General features: G+C 41.4%; 1 protein-coding gene across 1 annotated transcript in view; it reads right to left on the reverse strand.

The window, feature by feature from the left end:
* Nucleotides 1–26934, reverse strand: part of ITGA11 (integrin subunit alpha 11) — a 149625-nt gene that overhangs the window by 95838 nt on the left and 26853 nt on the right. The window contains exon 3 of the mRNA XM_036736583.1: nucleotides 7751–7851. Coding sequence (XP_036592478.1) covers nucleotides 7751–7851 — 101 coding nt within the window. The remainder of the gene's footprint in view (nucleotides 1–7750; nucleotides 7852–26934) is intronic.

Raw genomic sequence — 26934 nt, forward strand, 5'->3', positions numbered from 1 at the left:
TGCCTCTAGCCACTTAGGAAAAGGACAACAGTCTCAAATATCATGGAGAGAATGCTGAGCTGGGGGTCAGGAAGACCTCGGTTCAAATCCCGCTTCAGGCACTTATTAGTTGTGGGATTCTGGACAAATCACTCAACTTCTCTGAATGGGGATAATAACAACCCTAAACTCAAAGAGTCACTCTGAGAATCAAAGGGGCGCTCTGAGAATCCAAGGGGGTAATGTGTATAGTGCACTTTGCAAATCTTGAAGTGCCATACAAATGTCAGTTAATATCATCTCATTCTGTTTTCAGTGGGGTTCAGATAGAAACAGTTCAGGGACAAGTTGCCGTTATGCTTTTATTCTTTTATATTTAATGTTCTACAGACCATTGCATAGGTGAATAAAATAACTGCTTTTTGTTATTTGAATAAAGTTATTAAGGTGTGAATATTCTATAAGGTCACTGTAGACATCCTCAGTACAACCCCAGTAGCAGACTGGATAACAAGAATGATGTTAATGTACGTATTATAGTATTCCCACATGATTTTGATCTCCTCTGTCAGTTTTCTATATTGTAAAAACCTTCTTTCCATGTAATTTGGAAATTAGGAGTATTTGGTATGGCATCTTCTATCAGAAACATTATTTGTAAGTTTTTATGGGGTTAGTATTACTGGGAACAAGAGTTTGAAATGTGATAATCCTCCAATTCCAATCCAATTTTATGAGTTAAATTTTCTAGGATATTTTGAGGTCTATGTCTATACTGTGGACCAGTCCTTGAAAGACAGGAAGCTTCTGATGCGTAAGTCTAGCTACCAGGTCATAGCTTATTATATATTTGTAGTTTAGTTGTTTTAGTTGTGTCAAACTCTTTGTGACCCGTTTTGGGTTTTTCTTAGCAAAGATACTGGAGTGGTTTGCCATTTCTTTTTCCAGTTCATTTTACAGATGAGGAAACTGAGGCAAATAGGGTGAAGTGACTTTCCCAGGATCACATAGTTAGTCAATGTCTGAGTCCGGATTTGAACTCAGGAAGATGAGTCTTCCAGATTCCAGGACCTGAACTCTATCCACTGTACCACCTAGTTGCCCCATTGTTATATACTGGGTGGTGCTAAAGTTTTAGCATGGTGTGTTACATTGTTTCTACCATTTCTTTTCATAATTGATCACTAAGTCCAGATTCCTTAAGGCTAATGGTTCTGTAATTTCTGGTGGCAATGACCTGGTCCTGAATGGCCATCAATAAGCCCTTTCTTTTCCATAAACAAATCTGCATGATTCAGCCATTTCTTTGGCACTTTTCTGAATCCATGTAAGGGCCTTTTGATTTTTTTTTGATTATTCTTGGATGTTGGCTTCATTTGGAACTGAACCATTTTTAGTTATATTTGACAAATTCAGTGGTGTGTTCCTGTTATCAGCCTTTATTCCTTATTGGTGAAGTGATGCCTTTTTGTTCCAGAAGCATTTCTGTAGGCTTTACACCTTATTTTAAAAAATGTGCTCTAATCCTCTTACTCCTTTTTTGATGATGAAGTGTTAATTTTTCCTATATTTTCGATAGATGCCTTAGGATGATAGACCCTGTGTATTAAGATTGTTTTTGTTAGGATACTTTGCAAATCTGTTGTGGTTCACTTAAAAGTGGCAAAAGGCTACATGGAGATGGGCATTGGGTAGGTGTTAAGAGCTTTAAATATGTTCTTCCCATTTAGATCTGTTTTCAGGCTGCCGGTAAGTTTCTTAACATATTCGGCCACAGCCTTCTCTTTTATGTCTTTTTGAGTGATGTGTTTTGCCTGGAGGAGACAAATGTAGTTTTTGGTACTTTTATCTGCTGTTTTAATTGGACTTCTAGATTCATGCTCAAAGCCATCAGTCTCTATTTTTACTTCGAATATCTAAGACATTTCACATATATTTAGTACAAGTGGAATTTTACTATCCTTGGAAAAAGATTCCATAAGATGAAAGAGCACTTTGATAGCCTGATGTTATCATGTACATAAAATGATTAACATGATGCTGTGGCTTGACTCTGTCTTTAATCTGGGATTCATACTTAATTCTGTTTAGAAGACATGATCATATATTTAAGACCAGACCAGGGATTCTTAACCTTAAAAGTCTACAAACTTGTTTAAAAATATTTTGTTTTTTTTAAAAAAAAATATAATTGATTTCCTGATTAATTCTATATTTTTATGTATTTAAAAGTATTATTCTGAGAAAGGGTCCAAAGGCTTCACCAGACTGCCCAAAGGATCCAGAACACAGAAAAGGGTAAGGACCCCTGACGAAACCACAATGAGCTTAAACTGCTTCCATGAAAAATGGCATATTTTACGTCAATTGTTCTTGACATTATTATTTTGCTGGCATGTTTTAAAGAACAGTTTTCCATGAGGACATGAAATACTCTAGTGTTTTCATTAGACAAGAGTCTATTTTATATATTTACAATACACAAACAAACTATGAGGGCAGAACTGAGTCAAAAACTTTGTGCTAATCAGTCAAACTAGGTTAGATGTTGGGCTTGTTTAATAATTACTGAATCGATAGTGAGTTGCTCTGTGTACCCTGAGACCTTTTGGGACACCTTTTGTTCCTCATCTATCTATTCTTTTGTTTATAGATTTTTTTCTGAGAGTCAAGCAGTGAATGCTTATATAAAGTAGATACATATGTCATTGACCTGTATTTGGAGGGATTCTTGATCTTTAAGGAGAAAATAAATGATACCTTTAGTTAAGAAAGATGAGGTTGGGCTGGCTTCTGAGGGGAACCCAGTAAACTGCTGCTAGTAATTCAGGCACTACTGTGGAGTGTTTGAGCCAATGATTACGGCTCTTATCTGGCTTCCCTGCTTTTTAGTTTTGCTGAGAAGTTAGAGTTTCAGTCATCTCCCTTGATGCAACTGTTCTGTCATTCATTATAGTAACTGTCGGCAAGCTTTCTGTTTCTTTTTTGATCCAACTTGCATTTTTGTTGTATTTGGTTTCTTGTGATCATATATATGACCAAACATTTTCCACATTCTCTTTCTTTGGGGGGTTTCTCTCTCTCCTCTGATTTCTTTGATTCTCAAGTCTCTGTAGTAAAGTTTTGGATTCATGTTGAATTGTTTGTTTTGTTTTTTGCATTGCTCTGATTCCTTGTATAGCCTTATATAGATTTTTGCTTTCAATTATTTTTTAAGGGAATCTAGATTTTAAGGAGGCAGGAAGTACAATGGATAGATTGCTGAACCTGGAATCAAGAAGACCTGAGTTCTAATCTTGCCTTAGATACTTCCTAGTTGTGTGATTCTGGGCAAGTCACTTAACTATTTTCTGCCTCAATTTCTTCATCTGTATTCAGTTGTTTTAGTTGTGTCCAGCTCTTCATGACCTCATTTTTTGGGGGGGTTTCTTGGCAAAGATCTTGGAGTGTTTGCCATTTTCTTCTCCAGCTCATTTTACAGTTGAGAAACTGAGGCAAACAGGATTAAGTGACTTGATGAAGGTCACACAGCTAGGAAGTACCTATATGCCCAATGCTTAGCACATAGATTATTGTTATTTCATTTTTCTCATCTTTATGCTCAATGATGCTCAGATGGATGATCTTGGGGGCAGTGTTAATCAAGATTTATAAAAGGAGAACTAGGAATAGCAAGCCAAATATTTCCCTGTGACCTTGGTTGGGCAAGTCACGTTCCTTCTTAGCGCCTCAGTTTCTTCACATATAAAATGAGAGGGCTGGGCTAGCTGATGAGTTCTTTTTAGCTCTGAATTGATGATCCCAGGAATGAGTTCTGTCTGATTTCAGAGTTTGGGGAAGGTGTAATTTCACCCAGACTAGGGCAACAAAAGTAAAGAAAATCTAAACCCTAATGATGTGGTGCCTTCTTCTACCTCTTCTATCCTGTTTTATAAGATCATTCTCTTCCTTCTCTTCCCTCCAACTGAGAGAGAGAGAGAGAGACAGAGAGAGAGAGAGAGAGAGAGAGACAGAGAGAGAGAGACAGAGAGACAGAGACAGAGACAGAGACAGAGACAGAGACAGAGAGAAGGGAAAGAGAGAGAAGGGAAAGAGAGAAGGGAGAGAGAGAGAGGGAGGGAGGGAAAGAGAGAGAGAGAGAGAGAGAGTCCTGACTGTGCTTTGAATTTCTAACCTGTGGAGTTGGAACTGCTGCTGTTGACATCTGGATAAAACACCATCATGTAACTGGGACAGCTGGTGGTTTGGCTTCTTGGCTGAGATTCGTGTATTCTCAGAGCTTAGCTTTGATGATAGCCTTTCATCCATCTGCTTATCTTGCTAATACTTAGGGGGTCTCCCCCGCTCATGGGGAGGAGTCTGGCTGCCATGCAGTCCTTCTCTTCTGTCCCCGCTCTCAGGGAGCTGGGGCACGGTTGGAAGGTGTGGCTGGAACGGTCCTGATGATTGTTTTGAAACCAGAACAGTCTCTCAGGACTTTTGCAACATCATGAAAAGATGTCTCATCGGCTAAATCGGCATCTTTCTGTGACTGCACTAGCTCCCCGAAGAGGTTAGAGTATGTGTCAGTTTTTTCAATAGATTTGTGACATCATTCATTCCCCAAAGATGCTGCTGCCACCCGTCCATGACTTCTCATCCTTCCTAGATCTGAAGGTGGAGGATACCTCAGAGGCCAGCCAGTTTAACCCCCTTTTTTTACAGATGAAGGAGTAATTGTTTGAGGCTCAGGGTGCCTTGACTTCCCCAAGGACTCACAAGTAGTCATTGTCAGGTGTAGAATTTGAACCCAGATCTTCTGAATCCAGAGTGAGCGCTCTTCCTACCCTACTATGCTGCTTCCCATTTCTATGGTACCCTTTTCCATTTCCTCCCATAAATCTTCTATAGGGACTGACCCACAGTGGTAGGGACCTCTTCTATATCTCCTAGCCCTAGAGAGATGGGCTGTCCCTCTTTTAACCCTCACTCTCACTATATGACCAGCCCATCTCCTTTCTTGGTTATAAATCTTTTTAATGATACCTTTAACATCACTTCATACAAGCAATCCATCATTTGTAACATGCTGTAGTCTCTCCATGCCCACCATGCAGCTCCCTTGCCTTCTGAGTGACCTACAATTTTTACTCTTTGGAAATCGTGATATCCCCTGATTTGTAGCCAAATGACATCAGCAGAAGAAAATTAGTGTAAAAAAGATGGGGTTTTGGTTCAGGGAGAAACTTGAGGTCAAATGTAGTCAAGCCTGCTCTTGTCTTTCATTCAATTTTGGGCCCAGTTTATTGTTGATCTGTGGCAGCTTTTCTAAGATGCATATGCTGATGGGTGAGTTCTGTGGGTTGTCCCATCAACTGCACACCCCACTCTGGACAAATGGCATTCTTTATTCACTTGTTTTTTTCATCCTATGTGGATAGAGTGGCTAAAGTTTTTTTTTTGTGTGTGCGATTTTGGATCTCATTGAGGATGCTCTGTAATGTTTTCTTTGATGCCTGGAGGACTCCATCTAGAATAATGATTCTTAATCTTTTTGCATTATAGACTCCTCAGAATGATGTTTAAAACGTGTGTTTGTATGTGTGTGTGTGTGTGTGTGTGTGTGTGTGTGTGCTCAGTTGTGTCTGACTCTTCATGACCCCGTTTGGGGTGTTTTTGACAGAGGTACTGGAGTGGTTTACCATTTCCTTCTCTGGTTCATTTGATAGATGAGGAAACTGAGGCAAATAGGGTTAGGTGACTTGCCCAGGGTTACACAGCTGATCAGTGTTTGAGGCCAGATTTGAATTCAGGAAGATGAGTCTTCCTGACTCTGGGTCCTGCACTCTATCCACTGCACCACCTAACTGGCCCTTTAAAATGATTAAAATACATCAAATTACAAAGATGTATTTTTCCCATCCAAGTTCATGGACCCCCTGAAATCCATCCATTAACTCCAATTTAACCCTTGATCTATAAATAATCCTCCTTCCATTTGAGCTCTGCTTTAGACAGTCCATGACAGCTGCAAACACCTTTGGCTAGCATTTGCCTCCCTATTGTATGCATTCTTTGTTATTAATAATTAGAGGTCCATCAATAAAGTCCTCTCTGTCGCACCAATCACAAAATCTTGTATGATCTTGATATATGCGTGGGAAACATCTTGTCAGAGAAAAGCCTTTAAGGTTCCATGCTGCTCTTACCAGATCGATACTTTTTATAGTGAAGAAAAGATCAGCACAGGCAGAACTTGTATTCTCTACATTTTTTAGTTGACTGTAGATTGTAAAGATGTGGTCTGACACCGAATATCATTTGCAAAAGCCTGCCTTTTCTCTTCTCATATTTTTTCCCCTAGGAAAGCCTCAATATGTATGTAAATTTTTCTCTTAAAGATTTTGTAGAGATGAGAAAGTAGACATACAAGCTGTTATTTACTGATCTCCTTTTGCTCATCTTCTTGGTAATAGAAACATCCATGATTTATTTTTTCTCATCTCATGGTATATCTCCTTTCCTTTCTGATACCTGGGGGAATGATCCCTTAATATTCTTAAAATTATATACGTTCCTGGATAAGCATCCACTTTGTTTTCTTGGTCTGGTCTGGCTACTTTACTGGTGTTTGTTTTAAAGCGCTGTCTCTACTTACACATGCAGCTCATTGGGGACTGTGACACTGATGTCCAGCTGTCATCATTTCTCTGACATTGATGGAAAAAATAGTTCATTTTAAAGAAAATCTTGACAATCCTTTTCCGTCTATCACGTTTGTTGTTCTTCCAATTTTATCCTTAAATACTCTTGAGATCGTGGAGGTCAGTCACAGCATCTCAGGCCAAATCTTCCACAGCTTTATTCTTTCTGCTGCTCATTTTTTTATGAGCTAAAATTGATCATCATCTTCCATTCTCCTATTCCTTAAGATTTTACAAGTGAGTTTTTGCATGCTAAACTCGTTTTGTCCTTGGTTGCTATATATATATATATATACCTCTGTTCGGCAAACAAACCCCAAATTTGCTATTCGAGGCAGTTTCTAGGCCGCCTTATTGGGGTGCTTTACAATTTGTTTAACTTTAGTAGAAAATAGTGATAGCATTTGTTCATTTCTGTTTCTTGATCCATCTCCTAGTTTGTTTAAATTGATCATCTTGGAGCTGTTTTGTTTGTCCAACATTCCTTTTCAACTTTATTCCAATTTGGTACTGATTTTGGTCTTTGTTCTGACTACACACAGACAGGGTGATTGAGAAATAACTCCCACATTGGTAACAGGTTATTTCCTCCAGCTTCATTAAGCTATACATGAACAGGAGCAAAGGCAGTGGATGGTGAGAGTAAACCAGGGCTGAGGCTTGGCAAGCCTGAATCGACAGTAGGATAAGGGGGTAAGGCACTAGAGTGAGGGTCAGCAAACTACCACTTGAGAGCCAAGTTTGGCCTGCCATCAGTTTTTGTAAGGCTGAGGGGCTAAGAATGGTTTTTATATTTTAAAATACAATAAAACTTTATATAAAAATGTAAAAGCCATTATTAGTAGACCATCTAGTTTGCAGACTACAGGGTAGAAAACAGTGTAGAGCTGAACTGGTTTACAATGGTTTTGAGATGGTGAAATTTAAGTGACTTGCCTAAGATCACATAGGTAGTAAGTGCCCAAAGTGGGATTTGAACCCAGGATCTCCCTATCTCCAAGCCCAGAGCCATGTCCACTATATCATGGTACCTTAGAAAGAAGTAACAGAAGAGTTTACTCCCTGCCAGGTACTATAAGTAGTGTTACCTAGGTTCAGTTTGGAACAATTTCCTTGTACCACTGGACACTTGTAAACGTCCCCAGTCTTCTGGTGACCATTGGTTTCAAATGGAGCTCCCACCACCAACCTAGGAAAAAAGAGGAGAGAAGATGAGTTCTTCCTAGTGTGGGGTATCAGTTCTGGTGGAGGGTTCAGACAGCATTTAAACATGAGAAGCAGGGATTGGGGAGGCAGGAGGCAAGGGAGGCAGGAACCATTCTGGAGGAGGGACATCCTCCAAACTTTCTAGTCTGGACCTATGTACCCATACTAGTCAAACAGGCCAGACAGAGACCCATGACAAAGATATGCTGGTGAGGACACCAAATACTGATAGCTCACTCTTAGAATGCAGAGCCCTTCTTGGTGGCCTTGGCTGTTCCCTAAGTCTCTGTCTTCACTTCAGGCAGAAGAGGCAGGCAGTTCAGGGATCTGGGCCCAGAGTATCAGTCATCTTCAGAGAAATTTAGGGTTTGGCACTGGTATGAAAGGCAAAAGCTGCCAAACACTTTGCCCTTTGTCTCTGAGCTTACTCAGACATGCATGTGTGTGTTTTCAGGGAAATTAGATATGTCTGTTCTTGGGTGATTTACATACAACACAACACGATACTGCACAACACATTGTCTTCTGGTGGAAACAATGATTGGAAGAAAGGGGTGGGAGAGAAGCTGCAGACTCTCTCTCTCTCTCTCTCTCTCTCTCCCTCTCTGAATTCAGAGAATTCCACTCCACATCAGAGTGAAGATGTGGGTTCTAGCCCTGGATTTGCCACTGACTGGTTACATGATCTTGGAAGTCACCTTTGGGACACAGTTTCTTTATAGGAAAAATGAAGAGTTGGACTAAGTTTTCTTCCAGCTCTGATATTCTCACATTTCACAATGTTGAGTGAAATGTGTCTTGGGTATTTACCTTTCTCTCCATTCAGCATCCCTCTCTGGGGGAATCTTGGACCACTCTGGTTGCACTCCTTCCAGGTGTCTATCTTGTTTTCAACTGGCTATTGGCTAATGCCCCAACAAGTAGAGCCAGTCAGTTGGTCAACAACCATTTATTAGATAGCTACTATGTGAAAAATACTGAGGATACAAAAAGAGGCAAAAGACATCCCTGCCCTCAAGAAACTCACAATCTAATGGGGGAGACAGGCAAATAAATATGTACAAACAAATTATATATGATATAAAAAGAAAATAACTAAAAGAGGGAAGGCATTAGAATTAAAAATGTTAAGAGGGGCAGCTAGGTGGACACATGTACTAGCTGTGTGACCTTGGGCAAGTCATTTAACCCCAATTGCCCTGCCAAAAAACAAAAAAAATTAAAAAAAATGTTGGGAAAAGCTTCCTGTAGAAGATAGGCTTTTAGCAGGGACTTAAAGGAAGGTTGGAAAGCCAGGAGGAAGAGGAGGAGATGAAGAGGGATAAGACAGCAAAAGAAAAAGCTCTGAGCCAAGAGATGTAGTGTCTTGTTTGAGGAACAGCCAAAGAGGCCAGTGTCACTAGATGGGAAGAGTATATGGTAGGGAGTAAGATGGAAGAAGACTGGAAAGATAAGAGGGGGCTAGGTTATGAAGGGTTTTGAACAGTGAACAGAGGATTTTAAATATGATCTTGAAGGCAATGGCGAGCCAATGGAGTTTATTGAGTATGAGGGTGATGTGGTCAGACTTGTGTTTTAGGGAAATTAGTGGTTGAATGGAGGATGGAATGGAATGAGGAGAGACTTAAGGCAGGAAGACCCACAAGCAGACTATTTCAGTAGACCAAGTGAAGTGATGGCGTGTAGTAGAGTGGTGGCAGTATCAGAGGACAGAGTGGGTGGTGTATTAAGATGTTACAAAGGTTTTGGGCCTTGCCAACAGCTTGGATATAGGGTGTGAGAGATAGTGAGGAGTTGAGGATGATACCTGGGTTGGGAGCCTGAGGGCCTGGGAGGGTGGTGGTGCCCTCTACAGTAATAAGGAAGGTGGGAGCAGGGGAGAGTTTGGGGGAAAGATAATGAGTTCTGTTTCAGACATGTTGAGTTTAAGAAGCCTACCGGACATCTATTTTGAGATGTCTGAAAGGCATTTGGAGATGCAAGACTGGAGGTCAGGAGAGAGGTTAGGGCAGGATAAGTAGATATGAGAATCATTAGCAGAGAGATGATAATTAAATCCATGGGAACCTATGAGATCACCAAATGAAGACAGAAGATGCTGTAATTTGTAAGAGGTGCATGGAGCTTTGCCCCAGGGTATTATCTACAGTAAGAGTTACATTTCCTTTTTAGGGAGTGGGCTTCTTTTCTGTGGCAAATGCCAGGTCCAAGCCTTAACTCCTCCAGCCAATGTACCTATCACCCTTGAGGGTATTTGGCATGACACTCCTCTTCCAGGCCCACCTGATCCCTAACACCCATGGAGATGAGGGTTGTATCTCACTTGGGGCAATTGCACCTGCCTCCCCACCCCCAAGTGTTTTCATTACGAGTGAAAAAATTTCTAGTTACTAGGTCTACCAATAAAAATATAATTGGCTGATCATAGCTTAGAGTATTATCTTTTACAGTGGAATTTTAATAAAGGACCTTTAACCAATCAATCCATATGCATTTATTAAGTGCCTACTAAGTGCCAGGCACTATGCTAGGCTTTGGAGACAAAAGACAAAAATGAAAAAGTCCTTGTCCTTAGGCAGTTTATGTTCCATTTGGGGAGACAAGATATATATGAGCATATATTTTCTATATATATATATATATATACATACATACATACATATTACACACACACACATTTTGGCAGGGGAGAGGCAGCTCGTGCAGGGGGGAATCAGGAAAGGCTTCATTTAGAAGGTGTCACTTGAACAGAATTTTGAAGGAAATGAGGTGTTCTGATGTATTCATGTGCTAAGAAATGAATCACTAATGGTAGAAAGCAGGCATCTATACCTCTGTGGTAGTGGGATTTTTTTTAAAGCAATATACAACCAGTGCCTCTCCCTTTTCAAATATACTGCATAGGTGATTTTATATTACTATGATGACAACATCTTAAAGAAACTCTTCATTTCCTTCCCTTGGCTTAAGTGACTGAAAAGCCAAAGTGGTTTCTGGGAGTTGATGGAGTCTTCTGATCCTACCCTCGCAACTCTGATCTAGAATCCAGAGTGGCAATGGACAAAATTCTGTTTGGAATTAAGAGCTTATGAAATAAGTGGGATAATTCCTCCCTAGGGCAGCCAGATAATGACGGTATCTAAATATAGCCGCCTATTAACCATGCCTATTTTTGAGCAGCAGAATTAATTGGACCCATAAAATCTGTTTGTCTAGACGATGGTGACTTTTGGCTACTTTGACAGCTGTTTGTGCTGCCCAGGTCTCCCTCATTTCTTCTAACTGAAAATAAAACAAAATAAATGTAGACCAGGATGCACGGGGCTGCCTTGCTCTAATTTTTAGGATCACGGGAGCATAGATTTAGAACTCCAAGGACCCTTAGATGTCATTGAGTCCAACCTTTTTATTTTACTTTTGAGTAAATTGAGACCCAGAGAGGTTTAAATCCAAGACTCCTTCCAAATCCTATTCCCCACCTGGCTATACACCTTTGGATTTATCCATCATGCTCTCTAACAGACTACCTGTCCTGTCCCCCCCCGCCCCCCGTCCCCCAGCTTATTTTATTTTCCCTCATTAGGTTGTGAACTCCTTTGAGGCCAGGGACAGAATTTCACTTTTGGATTTCTATACTCAGAATATAGAACAATGCCTGGTACATAATAAGTTCTCAATGAATGTTTGTTGATCAACTGGCCAACCTATCTTATTAGGCGGCTAATTAGGAGGTCCGCTTTCAAGAAAGAGCCATAGGAGGAGGGCATGAGGGTTGGTATGGGTAAATGATGATCTGTTACCTAGTAGGCAAACCATGATAATAACAACAATACCCTGGCACCTTTTGTTGTTGTTCAGTTGTTTTCGGTCGTGTCCAACTCTTCATGAACCCGTTGGGGTTTTCTTAGCAAAGATACCAGAGAGGTTTGCCATTTCCTTCTCTAGCTCATTTTACAGATGAGGAAACGGAGGCAAACAGGGTAAAGTGTCTTGCCCAGGGTCATACAGCCGGTAAGTGTCTGAGGCCGGATTTGATTTTAGGAAGATGAGTCTTCCTGACTCCAGTCCTGGCATTTTGTCCACTGCACCGCCTGGCACATAGTAGGTGCTTAATAAATATTTGTTAATTAACATCGATAATAAAAATAATAGCTAGCATTTACATAGATAAGGCTTCAAAGTTTGCCAAAATGCTTTACATATTTAATCTTTTCATCAATCTTGTGAGGTAGGTGCTATTATTATCCCCCCTTTACAGATGGTGAAATTGGGGCAAGGAGAGATTGAGTGATTTACCCAGGTCACATAGTTAGGAAATGTTTGGGGCAGGATTTGAACTCAGATCATTTTGGATTCCAAATCCAGCACTCTAGCCATCTCTTTGCCTCCATGACATAATAACCTAGCATTAGCAAAGTTCCTATGGCACTTTGCATTGACAAAAGGGGAGTGGGGCATAGCGCATGAGAGACTAGGAGGAGCAGGTTGGTGTAATCCTAAGGATATTAGTCCTGGAGTCAGGAGACCTAGGGTTTGGTTTGGTTTTTTCCTGGTTCTGTCCTTGACTTGCCGTGTAAGCCAGGGCAAATCACCTTGGAAAAATGAGAACTATTCATGCCCTACATACCTCACAAAGTCATTGTGATGATAAAATGGAAGGAAAAGTGCTTTGGAAAGTTATAAGTGCTTTAGAGACAAGTCGATGGTTTCCCAAAAGTTTGTAATTCACCCATATCTGAGAGCAGATTAGAACCCAGGTTTCTCAAGTTCTCATCCCACTGGGCTACCTGCTTGCCAAGGTGATTTTCCTAAAGTGAAAGACTTGGGGCAGCTAGATGGTGCAGTGGTTAGAGCACTGGCCCTGGAGTCAGGAGGACCTGAGTTCAAATCCAGCCTCAGACGCTGGACATTTACTAGCTTGGGGGACCCCGAGCAAATCACTTAACTATGATTGCCTCGCATAAAAAATAGTGAAAGGCTGACTATGCTACTCCCCTATTCAATAAACTGCAATGGTTCTCTCTTACCTCCAGGATCAAATGTCAACTCCTCTGCCTGGCATTTAAGACTCTTCACAACCTTGCCCCTTCCTACCAGTCTAGTCTTCTTAGACCTCCTTCTCTTCTTCTACACACTTGACCATTTAGCCATACTGGTCCATTTGCTGTTCCTCCCTCACAAGACTGCACTTTTCACATTCCTGCCTCTATTGGCTGTCGCCCATGCCTGGAATGCTCCCTCCTCCTCTCCTGTTTCTCAGAATCTCAAATTCCTTTCCAGATTCTGCCCAAGCACCATCTTCTTAATTCTCCCCAGGCACCATAGGCTTCCCTCCTGTGACTTTCTTGTCTTTTGAGGGGATGGGTGGGATACGTATTCTCTCTCCATATGTGTAATATGTTGTCTCCACTGATAGAATATGAATTCTTCTGAGTACAAGAATTGTTTGTTTCATTTTTGGTTTTACATTTAAGTGCCTACGGCAGTGATGGTGCATTTGTGGTTCAGTCATTTCCCATCATGTTCAACTCTTCAAGACCCCATTTGGGGTTTCCTTGGCAGAGACACTGGAGTGTTTTGCCATTTCCTTCTCCAGCCCATTTTACAGATGAGAAAACTGAGGCAAACAGGGTTAAGTGACTTGCCCAAGGTCACAAGCCAGTAAGTGTCTGAGGCCAGATTTTAACGCGGGAAACTGAATCTTCCTTACTCCAGGCTTAGCACTCTATAGACTGTGCCACCTATGACAACAGCCTGGCACGTAGTTATTGTTGTTGCTGAGAGGACCAGTGACATCACAGGCGATGTCTTGACTTGCACGTGAATTGGATTTAAGTGAGACAGAGGTGCTAGTCCTCCCTGAACACCCCATGCCCCCCAACGTTGTTGTTGAGTCACTTCGGTCATGTCCGACTCTTCGTGACCCCATTTTGGGTATTTTCTTGGCACAGATATTGGAATTGTTTGCCATTTCCTTCTCCAGTCAGTTTTACAAATGAGAAAATGAGACAAACGGGGTGAAGTGACTTGCCCAGGGTCACACAGCTAGGAAGTGTCTGAGGCCGGATTTGAACTCAGGAAGAGGAGTCTTTCTGATTCCAGGGCCAGCACTCTGTTCATTGCACCGCCTATAACAACCATAGCCTTGCACATAGTTGATGTCGCTCATCCTTCATTTTTGAAGAGGACCAGTGAGATCCTGGGAGGCGTCTTGACTTGCGTGTGAATTGGATTTGAGTGAGGCAGAGAGGTGCTAGTCCTCTCAGAACACCCCAAAGCACATAGCAGATGCCCCATAAATGCTTGTTTATTGATTGACTATAATAGCGCTTCATGCTTTTCCAAGTACTTTTTAATCCATGGTCTCCTTTGATCCTCACAATGAACCGGGCACTGGGTGTAGTGGTTATTTCCCTTTGCCCAAGGACGAAACTAAGGCTAACAGCCGGTACCATTATAGATTTAGAGATGAAAGGGATCTTAGAGGTCATAGGGTAGGGCCACCTCGTTTTACGAAGGAAGAGGCTGAAGCCCAAAGTCACACAGTACGAAGTGACAGAAGCTGGATTTGAACTGAGGTCTTCTGACTTTTGACTTCAAAACCATTGTAGCAGCTGGCTTCTTCTATTCGATTCGATTCAACAGCCATTTGTTAAAGGCTTACTATACATTGAGAACTGGGACCTCAGAGACAAAAATGGAACAGTTCCTGCCCTCAAGGAGCTTATATTCCTTTCTAAGTTAAACTACTTGCCTAAGGTCATCTAGTGCCTCAGAGGCAAGATCAGACCTAGAACCCAGATTCATTTCCTGCTGACCAGCTCAATGCCCTTTACACCTTGCCTCCAATCTTTCACAGACACAACTGGCCTGGGTAGCCAGCCTTCTCCACTCCTAAGTGACTCTGTATTAGGTATGCCTAACGGGCTTGAGATTTACCCATCAGATTAGCCTTGTGGTGATATACAACTGCTAAAACTCAGGAAAAATATCACTAAGAGCCACTAACTTGCTCGGTTCCCTCCTCCCTAGTAACCTCAGCCTTCCTTATACAGTCATCTCCTGGTCAGTCATCGTCATTCTTGCATGGTAGACAGGATATCCTATACCTTCTGGCCAGGACACCAGACGGCAAACCAAAGGTCATGGTATATGGCGAGAAATTTCCATCGGCTGGGGTGAGTCATGGAATCTGGGCTCCTGACATTCCTGCTGTGGGGAGAGTGGAGAGAGGGGGAGGGGTCACTGTTGCTGGGGATGGAGAGGCGGAGAAAGACATTTTTCTTCAGCAGAGGCCTTAAATCTGGGATTTCCTCACTGCTTTTGCAGGCTGGCTTGCCTAAAGGATACAGCGAAAGGAACACAGTGGTCGAATCTAGACTCAGGTTCTAGGACAGACTAATATGGCCTTCCTTATATGTAGCTGGGTGACATGGTGAAGAGATCACTGGGCCTGGAGTCAGGAAGACTACAGCCTTAGTCACTTACTAGCTGTGTGAACCTAGGCCAGTCACTTAACTTCTATCTACCTCAGTTTCCTCAACTATAAAATGAAATTAATAACAACCCCTACCTTCCAGGGTTGTTGTGAGAATCAAATGAAATAATATTTGTAAAGTGCTCCTTAGCACACAGTGCCTGACGTACAGTAAGTGCTTAATAAATGTTTCTTCCCTTCCTTTCCTCACTAGGGCCTAAATTCATGAGTTTGCTATAGAAGGGAAGAGGCCCTGCTTTCTAACCTCAACAGGGCAGCCCAAAGAATCTCTATCAACTGGTTCCACTCTGCTTATCCAATCTTATGACCCACTATGCTCCTCTGTGTCAGCCAGGTTGGACTCACTCATATCTGCATAGCCCAGATCCATTCCCCAGACTTCACCTTGGCTGTCCCCTAGCATCGCTGCTGAGCCAAAACCTTTTCCCTATCTTTCTGGCCCGAGCTTAAGTCCCTTAAGCCCTGAACAAAACATTCCCTAACTACCCTAGGTCTATTGATCTTCCACCATGAGCTATTCTAGTATTGTCTTGGCTTGTCTCCATTCAGTAATTCTGGATAAAATAGCTTGTACCATTGCAGAATCACAGAACTTCAGAGTTGGAAGAGACCTCAGCATATAAGCTATGACCGTTTGTCAGGTCCTGTGCTAAATGCTGGGACTATAAATGAAAGTAAGCAAGACAGTCCCTACCCTCAAGCTTATATCCTAATGGGGGAGACAACCCATCAGAGGGATCTGGCAAGAAGTGTGGTAGAGTCCTGGATCTTGGCAAGGCATGGTGAAAGCTCAGCAGTCGGAGCCCAGGATGGTTCCAGGGGCAGAGTCCAAGGTTCTGATGGGGAAGAGGTGGAGATGAAGGTCTGAGTAGGGAAGGTAAGATTTGGAGATGGCTGGGAAGCAGTGATCCAGTCCAATGCAGACACAAAAGGAAACCCACCATAACATATAAGTTGCTGTCTTGGTCTGAAAAGTGCCCTGAGGGCAGGCAGGGCCTTCCTTTCTAGATGTCTGTCCATAGGAGAGCCTTCATTCTCTATCCCAGATCACCCCCAACTGAGTGATGTTGCTTTTAATAATAACGCTATCATTCCTATACTTGTAAATACACATATTTACCCATAGGTACACACATATACATACGCATATGTATACACACATGTATATGGATGGAGATGCATATATATATATATATATATGTATATAATATACATTTATGAGGCAGGTCGTTGGTGTAGTGGATAGAGCTCTAGGTCTGGAGTCAGGAAACCTGAGTTTAAATCTGACCTCAGACACTTCCTAGCTGTGTGACCCCGAGCAAGTCACTTAACCTCTGTTTGCCTCAGTTTCCTCCAACATAAAATGGAAATAAAAACAGCACCTAGGATTGTTGTGAGGTTCAAGTGAGATAATATTTGTAAAGTGCTTGGCACAGTGCCTGGCACAGAGTAGGTGCTATATGTGTGTGTGTCTATGTATATGTGTATATATACATGTGTGCATATATATTTATTCCCTTATACAATGCTTTATGGTTTGAAAAATGTTTTATATATATTTATACAGGGGCAGCTAGGTGGCGCAGTGAGTAGAGCACCGACCCTGGCATCAGGAGGACCTGAGTTCAAGTCCGGCCTCAGACACTTACTAGTGTGTGACCTTGGGCAAGTATCTTAACCCCAATTGCCCTGCCTTCCCTTCTCCGATATATGTACGCATATACATATATTCCATATATCATTTGATCTTCACAACAGTCCTCTGAGGCAAGTATCCCATTTTACAGATGAAGAAACTGAGGATGAAAGTAGTTCAGCTACTTGCCTAGGGTCACACAGCTTGGAAGAATCTGAGAATCTTAGGTCTTTGTGATCTCATGTACATTCCTATTGCGCCACCCTAGCTCCCTATAGCTTTTAATATCGTATTCGTGACCCACTTTAGAACTATCATTGTGTCTTGCCTATGTAATTAGACCGTAAGTTTTGAATGGTAGGGGTTGTCTTTTAGACTGTGACTATATCCCTTATATTTTCTAGTGCAAGTCTGGGCTCAGAATCAGAGCTCAGTAAATAGATGGTGGTGAATTTGATTTGGTCCTCAGACACTCTGGAGGCTGGTGGCAGGCTCTGGATTCAGTCTTAGGGCAGGGAATGGTTTTTAACTTTTATTTTTTTATGTCATGGACCCCTTTGTTAGTCTGGTGAAGCCTATGGTCCCCTTTTCAGAATAATATTTTTAAATGCATAAAATAAAATGAATATTTTTACAAAGGAAATAAATTAGAATGACAGTTATCAAAATATTAAACAGAAAAAAAACGAGTTCATGGACCTCCAGGTTAAGAATTCCTGTCCTGATGGATTAATGATAAGAGTTTCAGGCTGTTCTCTTTTTTTGGTGGGAGGGGAGGCCCTCTGACCCGTCCGATCAGGTGTCTCCTTGGCCCATCCCACAAAGAAACAGAAGCATTTTTGTTTGATTTGCATCCATTTCTAGGAGCTGGGACAACAGTGCCCAGCAGCACAATGTGGCAGTTAATTAGTAATAACAGAGGAAACAATCCAATCAATACTATTTATTAGCAAGGCAGGCATAATACATGGGTCAGTCCAAAGACCCTGAATGCAGATTGAGACAGATTTTAATATATTAGAAACAATTAATCAAATAAAACCAGTTAATTACAAGAAAACAATCAACCAGCATACAAACCAGGATACAAAATTAGGTAATCTGATTTCTAATTGGAGGAAAAATTGGAGGCTTTCCAAGGTGTGAGGGGGAATGAGTCGGTTCTGTTCGAGATTGGAGGAGGCCAGGTAGGTTTTGGAGTCTTTCTCTTCTCATAATTGAGAGATGCTAATTGCCCCCACTTGCATTTATGAGATGAAAGATGGTTCATAGCATCTAGTCTCCCTATGGATGGTTTGCAGAAAAACATTAAGACGGAGAAGAATACACGTGGCAGCACAAGGTGGAGTCAGTGCTCGTGAGACAAAATCTGATTGTTTTTCTTGAAGGTCTTCACTCTTTCTCATCACTTGGCCCATGTTGTGTAGAAACTGAACCATTTTTGTTTGGTTTCCATGTCCTTTCTAGGAGATGGGACAACAATACCCAGCAGCCCAGCTGTTTTAGGTTACCCGATGAATAGAAACATAGACTTGTGAATCTGGTAAGGGCCCTTGATCTATCTCAACCCCCTCCATTTATGGATGAAGAATCCATTGCTTTGGTGAATTACCTAAGGTCAAATGGAATATAAATATCAGGACCAGGTCTCCTGATTCCAGCTTTTCCTTCTATACCGCAACAACTCTGATAACCTCAATTCTGCGAGTGGTTTGCCGTGTCACTGAATCTCCTCTTGCTTGGTCAGAATCTTAGCTTCTAGGTGTAGTGTAGGGAGGAGGAATTGAAAGGCATGGGTCTCCAGTCTCAGGCTGCCCACTTACTGGCCGTGTGACCTTGGTCAAGGTATTTTAGCATTCTGATTTTCCTCGTATGTAAAATGGAGACAAAAATATTCTACTTGCCACCATAGTAGAGTAGGAATAGAAAATATAGTGCATGTGAAAATGTCCTGCACATATGAGGATGTGTTGATGACTATTAGAGTCTCATGTATCCTTGTGGACAAGAAGAACAAATGTGTGCTGGAGGAGAATACAGTTAGGTATTTCCAGGGCTACCTGAGCAATGAGATTAAAATAGTGTCGATTAATGGGCGAATGCCAACCTGGAGTATGGTTTCTATTGGTACACCCCAGGGCTCTTTCCCAGAACTTGTCTTCTTCAACATGCTCCAACATTTACCCAAGGATGTGGGTGAAAGCTTAGCTGGCACTCCCATCACATTTGCATGTAACACAGACTCGGAAAGAGCTAACAGGTAGGACTGCAGAGTCATCTCCTGATAGCGTGGAATCTTGGGCAAAATTGAGATGAAATTTAACAGGCATGATGTCAAATTGCTATGCTTAGGTTAAACAAACAGCCTGAGTAACAAAGCCTTAGAGGATTGCCTAGAGTCTTGAGAAGTTAGGTAACATGCTCAGGGTCACAGAGCTCAGGTGTCTCAGAGGCAGGACTTGAACCCAGGTCTTACTAAGTCTAAGGCCAGCCCTCTGGCAATATGCCTCATTGCCTTTCTGTGTTACTTATGATTGTGTTGCTTCTAATAATAAAAGTGGCAGCAGCTCCCGTTTCTCCAGGGCTTTGAGGTTTACACAGCCCTGGTTGATGGAAAAGTGCTTTGAAAAGGGAAAAAGGGTAAATAAAGGAAGGAGGAAGCATGTTCCAAGTGGTCTCAGAGGCCGAATTGAAGAGCTGGAACAGCTGGAAAAATACATCCCCCTCACTATTTTCGAGGGGGCTGAGAGGACTGGTGTTCTTCAATACACACGGGCCCCATTGCTTTGTGTAGGGGTGGCACTGAGGGCAGCTAGGTGGCACCATAGTGCACAGAACGCTGGGCCCGAAGTCAGGAAGACTCATCTTCAGGAGTTCAAATCCAGCCTCAGACACTTACTAGCTGTGTGACCCTGGGCAAGTCACTTCACTCTGTGAACTTTCCTCGGTTTCTTCATCTGTAAAATGAGCTAGAGAAGGAAATGGCAAACCACTCCAGTATCTTTGCCAAGAAAACCCCAAAAAGGGTCACAGAGAGTCCGACAGGATGAAAACAATTGAACAATGGCAAAGGACCGACGCCTTCACTGTGGCCTGGTCTGAAGCCCCTTTCTCCTCTCCTGGGGATTCTCCCAGTCATTCAGAAAGATTGTCTCACTCTGCTGGGACTGTGATTTTTGGCAGCTAGAGGGTATAGCAGATAGAGCACTAAAGATGGAATCAGAAAGACCTGGGTTCAAATCCTGCCTCAGACACTTATTAGCTGTGTGACCCTGGGCAAATCCTTAACCTGTATGTGTCTCAATTTCCTCACCTACAAAATGGGTGTAATACCAGCACCTCCCCCAGGGTTATTTTGAGGATAAAAAGAGATAATATTGGTAAAGTACTTTGCAAACCTCAAAGCACCATAAATGCTAGCCATTATTATAATCTTTAGTCTTGGGCCTTCAGGTCGATGATTAGATACTGAACACTTGCTTTGTGCCCAGCTCTGTGTCAGAGGTTGTAGAGGAAAGATGAGAAGATGAAGAGAAAGATGAAAACATAATTTCTGCCTTGGAGGAGCTTCTTTTTTTAAAATTATAAATTTATTTCTTATTTTTAGCTTATAACACTCAGTTCCACAAGTTTTTGGGTTCCAGATTTTCTCTCCCTCTCTCTCCTCCCCCCTACCCCCCAAGATGGCATGTAATCCAACGTAGGTTCTACATATACCTTCACACTGAACTTATTTACATAATAGTCCAGCTGTAAAGAAGAATTATAACCAATGGAATGAATCATGAGAAAGGAGAAATGAAACCAACAAAGAAGGAAAAAAAAGAAAGAGAAAGCAAATAGTTTGCCTCCATCTGCATTCAGACTCCATAATTCTTTCTCTGGATGTGCATAGCTTTTTCCATCATGAGTCCTCTGGAGCTGTCTTTGAGCCTTGCGTTGATGAGAGGAGCCAAGGCTATCAAAGTTAGTCCTTACAGATACTGTGTGTCTGTAATTGTGTACAATGATCTCCTTGTTCTGCTCCCCTCACTCAGGGTCAGTTCACGTAAGTCTTTCCAGGTTGTGATGAAGTCCGTCTGCTTTTTGAGGAGCTTCTTAGCCCAGTTGGGAGAGACAAGACTAACAAATAGGAAACAACTGAGGAGCAGTACAGAATGATAGGTGATCAAATGATGCGAATATGATGTATCTATCTATAACGTATAAGACGCATGTCAGAAGGTCAGTAGATGGAGAGGTAGAAGAGGTAGGTGGAGGCCATCTAGTCCAAACCCCTCATTTTATGGAGGAGAAAAAGGCCACACAGGTAGGAAGCAATGGCTACACTTCAGGGATTTTTACCTTCATCCATGTGGTTACTCCTTCCACCAACACAGATCACAGCTCTTTCCATGCCTTACTAGATGGTTTCATGAGTTGCTGTGGCCAAGATGACTCATTTCCTGATGATGAGCCTTTCTGACCTTTGCTAGGCTTGTCCTTGGATGAGAGAGATAGGCATTCTATCACCAGGTCCCTAGAGGAAACTTTCCTCTTTATAGGACCTGTTAGAGCACAGCTTTTGAGAATCCAGAGCCAATAAGAATTGGAAATCGAATGGATGCCCGTGGATTGGGGAATGGCTAGACAAGCTGCGGTATATGATTGTGATGGGATATTATTGTGCTATAAGAAGTAACAAGCAGGATGACTTTAGAAAAACCTGGACTTACATGAATTGATGCAAAGTAAAGTGAGCAGAACCAGGAGAACATTGTACACAGTAACAGCATTACTGTACAATGACCAACTGGGAATGACTTAGCTCTTCTCTGACATACGGTGATCCAAGACAATGCCAAAGGACTAATGATGAGGCATACTATCTTCCTCCACAGAAAGAACTGATACTATCTGAATACAGATTAAAAAATTCTGTTTTTTACTTTCTTCCTTTTTCTTTTTTTGTTTTGTACAAAATGACTAATATGAAAATGTTTTACATGGTTGCACATGTATAAACTATATTGGAATGATTACCATCTCAGGAAGGGGAGGGAGGGAAAAAGGGATAGAATTTGGAACTTAAAACTTTAAAAATGTTTAAAATTCTTTTAACATGTAATTGGTAAAAAAAAATTATATTTAAAAAAGAGAATCCAGAGCCAACCTCTGGGTTTCATTAGATTGCGAACTCCTCAAATACATACACTACATTTTGCCATTGTCTGTATTCCTAGTACTTAGTACGGTACCTGGTACATAGAAAGTACTTAGTAAATGCTCCTAGTAGTTGACTGACTGACTGACCTCCACAGACATCATAAGGAGTGAGAGTTTAGTGGAGAACAAATAATGACACATAGAATTATATATATATATATATGTATATATATACATATATATATACATAATGTATGTGTATACATATAAAATACATAGTGTATGTAAGTATATATAAGTATATAATAATATAAATAGTGTATATAATAAGTACATAATAATATTCAAAATGCATAACAGAAATTCAGAGAAGGGGTGGGTGAATTTGGAAGACTTCATGGAGGAGAGTGGGACCGGAGTTTAGATTGAAGAATGAGTGGGACTTGGTTAAATCTGCTGCTGCCTTTCTCCTGAAACCTTCCCACTGGTTCTGCTCACGTTCCTTCCTCACGTCTCTGGATCCTCTTGTTGTGCTATAGTCTTTTATTAATGTCACTTCTCCCTTAGAGAAATATATTAAAGACCAGGCAGGAGGTAAAGGATAAGAACTATTATATCTCATTTATAGTTTCTACCACCTTGATTCCTAGAAAACACGTCACTAGAAACCCCACTGATATTTTGAAGACATGGAAAGCAGAAGCATATTCCTGGATTTGCTTGGATGTGGCAGATAGGAGCAGGAAAACCCTTTCCCAAACCTACTGGGTCTCTATACCCTTGTTGCCAGGTCAGAGTGTCAGGGGCTAAAGCAACTGATTCCTTTCCTTGTACTTCCTCCACTTCCTGAGTCCTCGTTTCTTCTCTTTCACCCTCTTCTCTCCCTTCCCCACCCAAGCTCGAGCTGACTGATGATATTTCAAGAAAATCAGATTTAGAGCTAGAAGGGATTTTAGATAAAATTTAGGTCTGGAGTTTTGAATCTACAATCCATGAACTTGTTTAAAATTTTTTTTTGATACTTATGTTACAATATAATTGGTTTCCTTTGTAATTCTATAGATTTTATTTTGTACATTTAAAGATTTTATTTGGTAAAGGGGTTCTTCAGAGTGTCAAAAGGGTTCATGATCCATGGAAAAGGTTAAGAACCCCTGATCTAGATCAACATCTCTCATTTTACAGATGAATAAACTGAGACTCCCAGAGAAGACGTGTTCAAGGTCACATCAGTAGTAAATAGCAGAGTCAGAATTTGAACTTGAGTCCTCTGACTCTAAAGCCAGTGTTTGTTTTGTTATACCATGTATAGGAAGAGCATGAACAGACTAAGTTGTATATATGTAGGGAGACACTATTCTGGTCTCATTCCACTTTCTATCCCCCTGCACTGTGGTCTGGGAAAGTTTTAGACCCTCCTTATTTCATGCTTGGGGTTTTGGATTTTTCTATATAATCTCCTTGCCTCATCTTAACTTCCCCTTCATTCTCAGTCCCTGGTGCTTGCCACTCCATTGGTTCCTGTTACTTAAACCAATCCTAGGGGTCTAGCCTATAGATCTATTTTTCTATCCAGCATCTTATTTCTTCAGGAATAAATTGGGGCAGGGGTCAAAAGGGAGGGGGAACATATTGGATCTCATTTCGGAAACTGAACACTCAGGGGGGAACAAAGGAGAAACTATTCTTTTTGTGAGTTTCTATTTTCTTTTGCCCCATGGAAAATGTAATCTCCTCCAGTGTGTGTTTAAGTACAGCAGTTAATACATTCAAGATGGGAATGGGTAAAGTGCTGAGCACAGCAAGCCAGATGAGAGGAGAGCGTCCATGCCTGGAAAACTGCATGGGTTGTAGAGTAGTAGGGGAATGGTTTAGGTATGTTCAGAAAGAAGGGATCCGGCTGTCCAGGAGACTGGGTAGCAAGAGAGAGGGATAAATGTACTGAAAGGACTTAGCTGAATGTAGACACTCACCCTATTCCAAGCTATACCATTTCAGCCTGAATTTGACAGGGCAGTGATAATAACAATAATAATTTTGGAGCAATCAAACACTTATTTCACTGAGTCATACAAATAACTGACAAAATTATATGGTTCTGGATTTGTCAAATGTAATCAAAATTGGCTGATGTGTGAATGGAGTCTATGAAATTGATCTGAGTGGAATTCAAAGGCCCTTGGTAAGTAACATCTTCATGAACTCAACAAACATATAAACAAATGGCTAGACGTGTGTTTAGTTTTGTTTTAACAGAAATGTAGAGGCTGATGACAGAAATTCAAGACCAGGTCATTGAAATCAGAAATTACAGAAGGACTATTTTAAGGGGTCCCAACCTATCTATCAATGTAGATTTTGCAGAGAAAGACTGCAGGAATTTAGTTTGCAGAAATTTAGGACTACCTGGTCTTAGTGGCCAGATTTATAAGAAGCTTGCTATTCTTTTAAAATGAACAGATGGCAAATGCCCAGTCCACAAATATAGATCACAAAATATTATTTTCCCCCCACTTAATAGAATTTTTTCCAATTACATTTAAAGATAGTTTTCAACATTCACTTTTGTAAGCCAAAGTATTCTTAAGAATTCAACAAACCGGTTGTACTGAATCCGCAACATTATAACACCCCAAACTGTTGCCCTAAATTGTCCGGATATCACGCTGATCCACATAAGTTTAAGAGCAACATTTTACTTTGATGTTGCCATCCTGAATACCTATAACCTCCAATCTAGGTGGAATGAAGAGTTCTCAAAATATTAAGACCTAGCAGAAGAAATCAATACCAGATGGGGACAGGATGAAGTGTCCTTCACTCCCATCAGCCTGTCTGCTCCAGGATTGTTCTAAAGATGGAACCTATGGAAGATGCACTCACATTCCTATACTTGTATTCCATTACAGAAATCAGTCCTTTCATATACTTATGCAACAGGATGCTGAACATTAAACATGAAACAGGAAAACAATCTGCTCCCAGATGGCTTTTATCTGAACTCCAAATATATAAGAATGAGAATAACAACTCTTGACATTTGTACCTTCCTTTAAGTTCTGCCAAGTACTTTGCATACATCATCTCATCTGACCCTCTCAACAACCCTATGGGGTAGGTACTTCACATATTGTTATTATTTTTTACCATTTTACAGACGAGGAAACCAAGGTTCAGAGATGCCGAGTGATTTGCCTAATGTCACACAACCTCTGGCATTTGAACCCATGTTCCTAACATGTAAATCCAGCACTATGCCACACTGCCTCATGGGGAATATGGCCTTGCTCTAGTCATTCAAAGGTCAAGCAGAGGCTTGGGTACCGATGTTGGGCATTCCACTGATTAGTTATTAGGCCCAAAGCAAATTCCTTTACCTCTCCCGGCCTTAGTTTCCTTATTTGCCCAGTTGGGGTGATAATAACCAGACCTGCTTACCCTATTAGGCAGCTTCGATGATCGTATGAGGTCATAGATGTGAAAATGCTTTGAATAATTCAAAAAGTGCTCTAAATGCTTTGGGGGAACTTCAGGCATCCTAGTGCTGCTAGAGAACATCATTCTGGATAGGCGGGCTCTTGGCAACTCTCTTTTTATGTTGGTATAGCCTGTGAAATGGGACTGGCCCAGCTCCCACTCTATCTTTCAGGACTATAAATATATCCCATGGCTAAAGTGGGTTCCTTTGACTCTTACCTGCAGGTATTGAACAGGTATAGGCAAGCCATCCCAGCCCCTCGAGCTCTGCCAATTGGCCATTTTCTCCCAGCAGAGTCTGCTGCTTCCTCCCCATTTTTACTCTCACCAACACTGTGAAGGACTCCTCCCCCTACCCCCAATTCTTTTCCAAGTACTCCATAAGACCCTGTTTGTTTTTCCAAGTTAAACTCAGCATTTTTTCCTGTTTTATAATAAATGCTCTCATCTGAAAATGAAACATAAACATGGCTACAATTTGAACAGATGTGCCCCATTGGAATGTAGAGGTCTAATTTCATGGTGTATGTAAGTACTACATTTTCTCATCCGTTGCTTGGCAGAAAAGGATGGAGCTTAAGAAAGTCCCGTCCTTCATTCTGGGTGCATTTACTCTTGTTAAAGCTAATGGTAACAATCTTTCATTTCACTTTATTGATTCATTCATTCAACCAACATTCATTGAATGAACGAACAAAATTGACTATATAGGGTGTCCCAGAATTCTTATTTTTTTATTTTTATTTTTTTTTTGGAGGGGGAAAGTCAGGGCAATTGGGGTTAACTGACTTGCCCAAGGTCACGCACAGCTAGTAAGTGTCTGAGGCCGAATTTGAACTCAGGTCCTCTTGACTCCAGGGCCAGTGCTCTACTCACTGAGCCACCTAGCTGCCCCAAGTGTCCCAGAATTCTTAATGCAATTTTAAGTTACTAAAGTTTTAAGCTGCTTAAAGCACTAACTTGAGGGACACCCTGTATACAAAGCAATACCAGACTCTGTGGGAGATACAAACAAGAAAAAGGAACAGTTCCTGTCCTTACCAAGCTTATAGTTCAGAATGGAAGATAAGACAAATAGAGAAACGACCAAAAGACTGAATTACTCATTAGAGAATCTCAGAGTTGGGAGGGACCTCGGACATCCATGACAAGTGGTGATTCAGCTGCTACTGAAAGACAAACAGTGAGAGAGAACCCATCATCTCCTGAGGCACACCTTCAATTGTTTCTGATAGCTCTAATCAGGGGAGTGCTGGTAAATGTTTAACAACCAGCTTTCTGAGAAAAAGTTCTTAACAACCAGCTTTCTG

This window comes from Trichosurus vulpecula, chromosome 8, assembly GCF_011100635.1.
Source record: "Trichosurus vulpecula isolate mTriVul1 chromosome 8, mTriVul1.pri, whole genome shotgun sequence".
NCBI lineage: Eukaryota > Metazoa > Chordata > Mammalia > Diprotodontia > Phalangeridae > Trichosurus > Trichosurus vulpecula.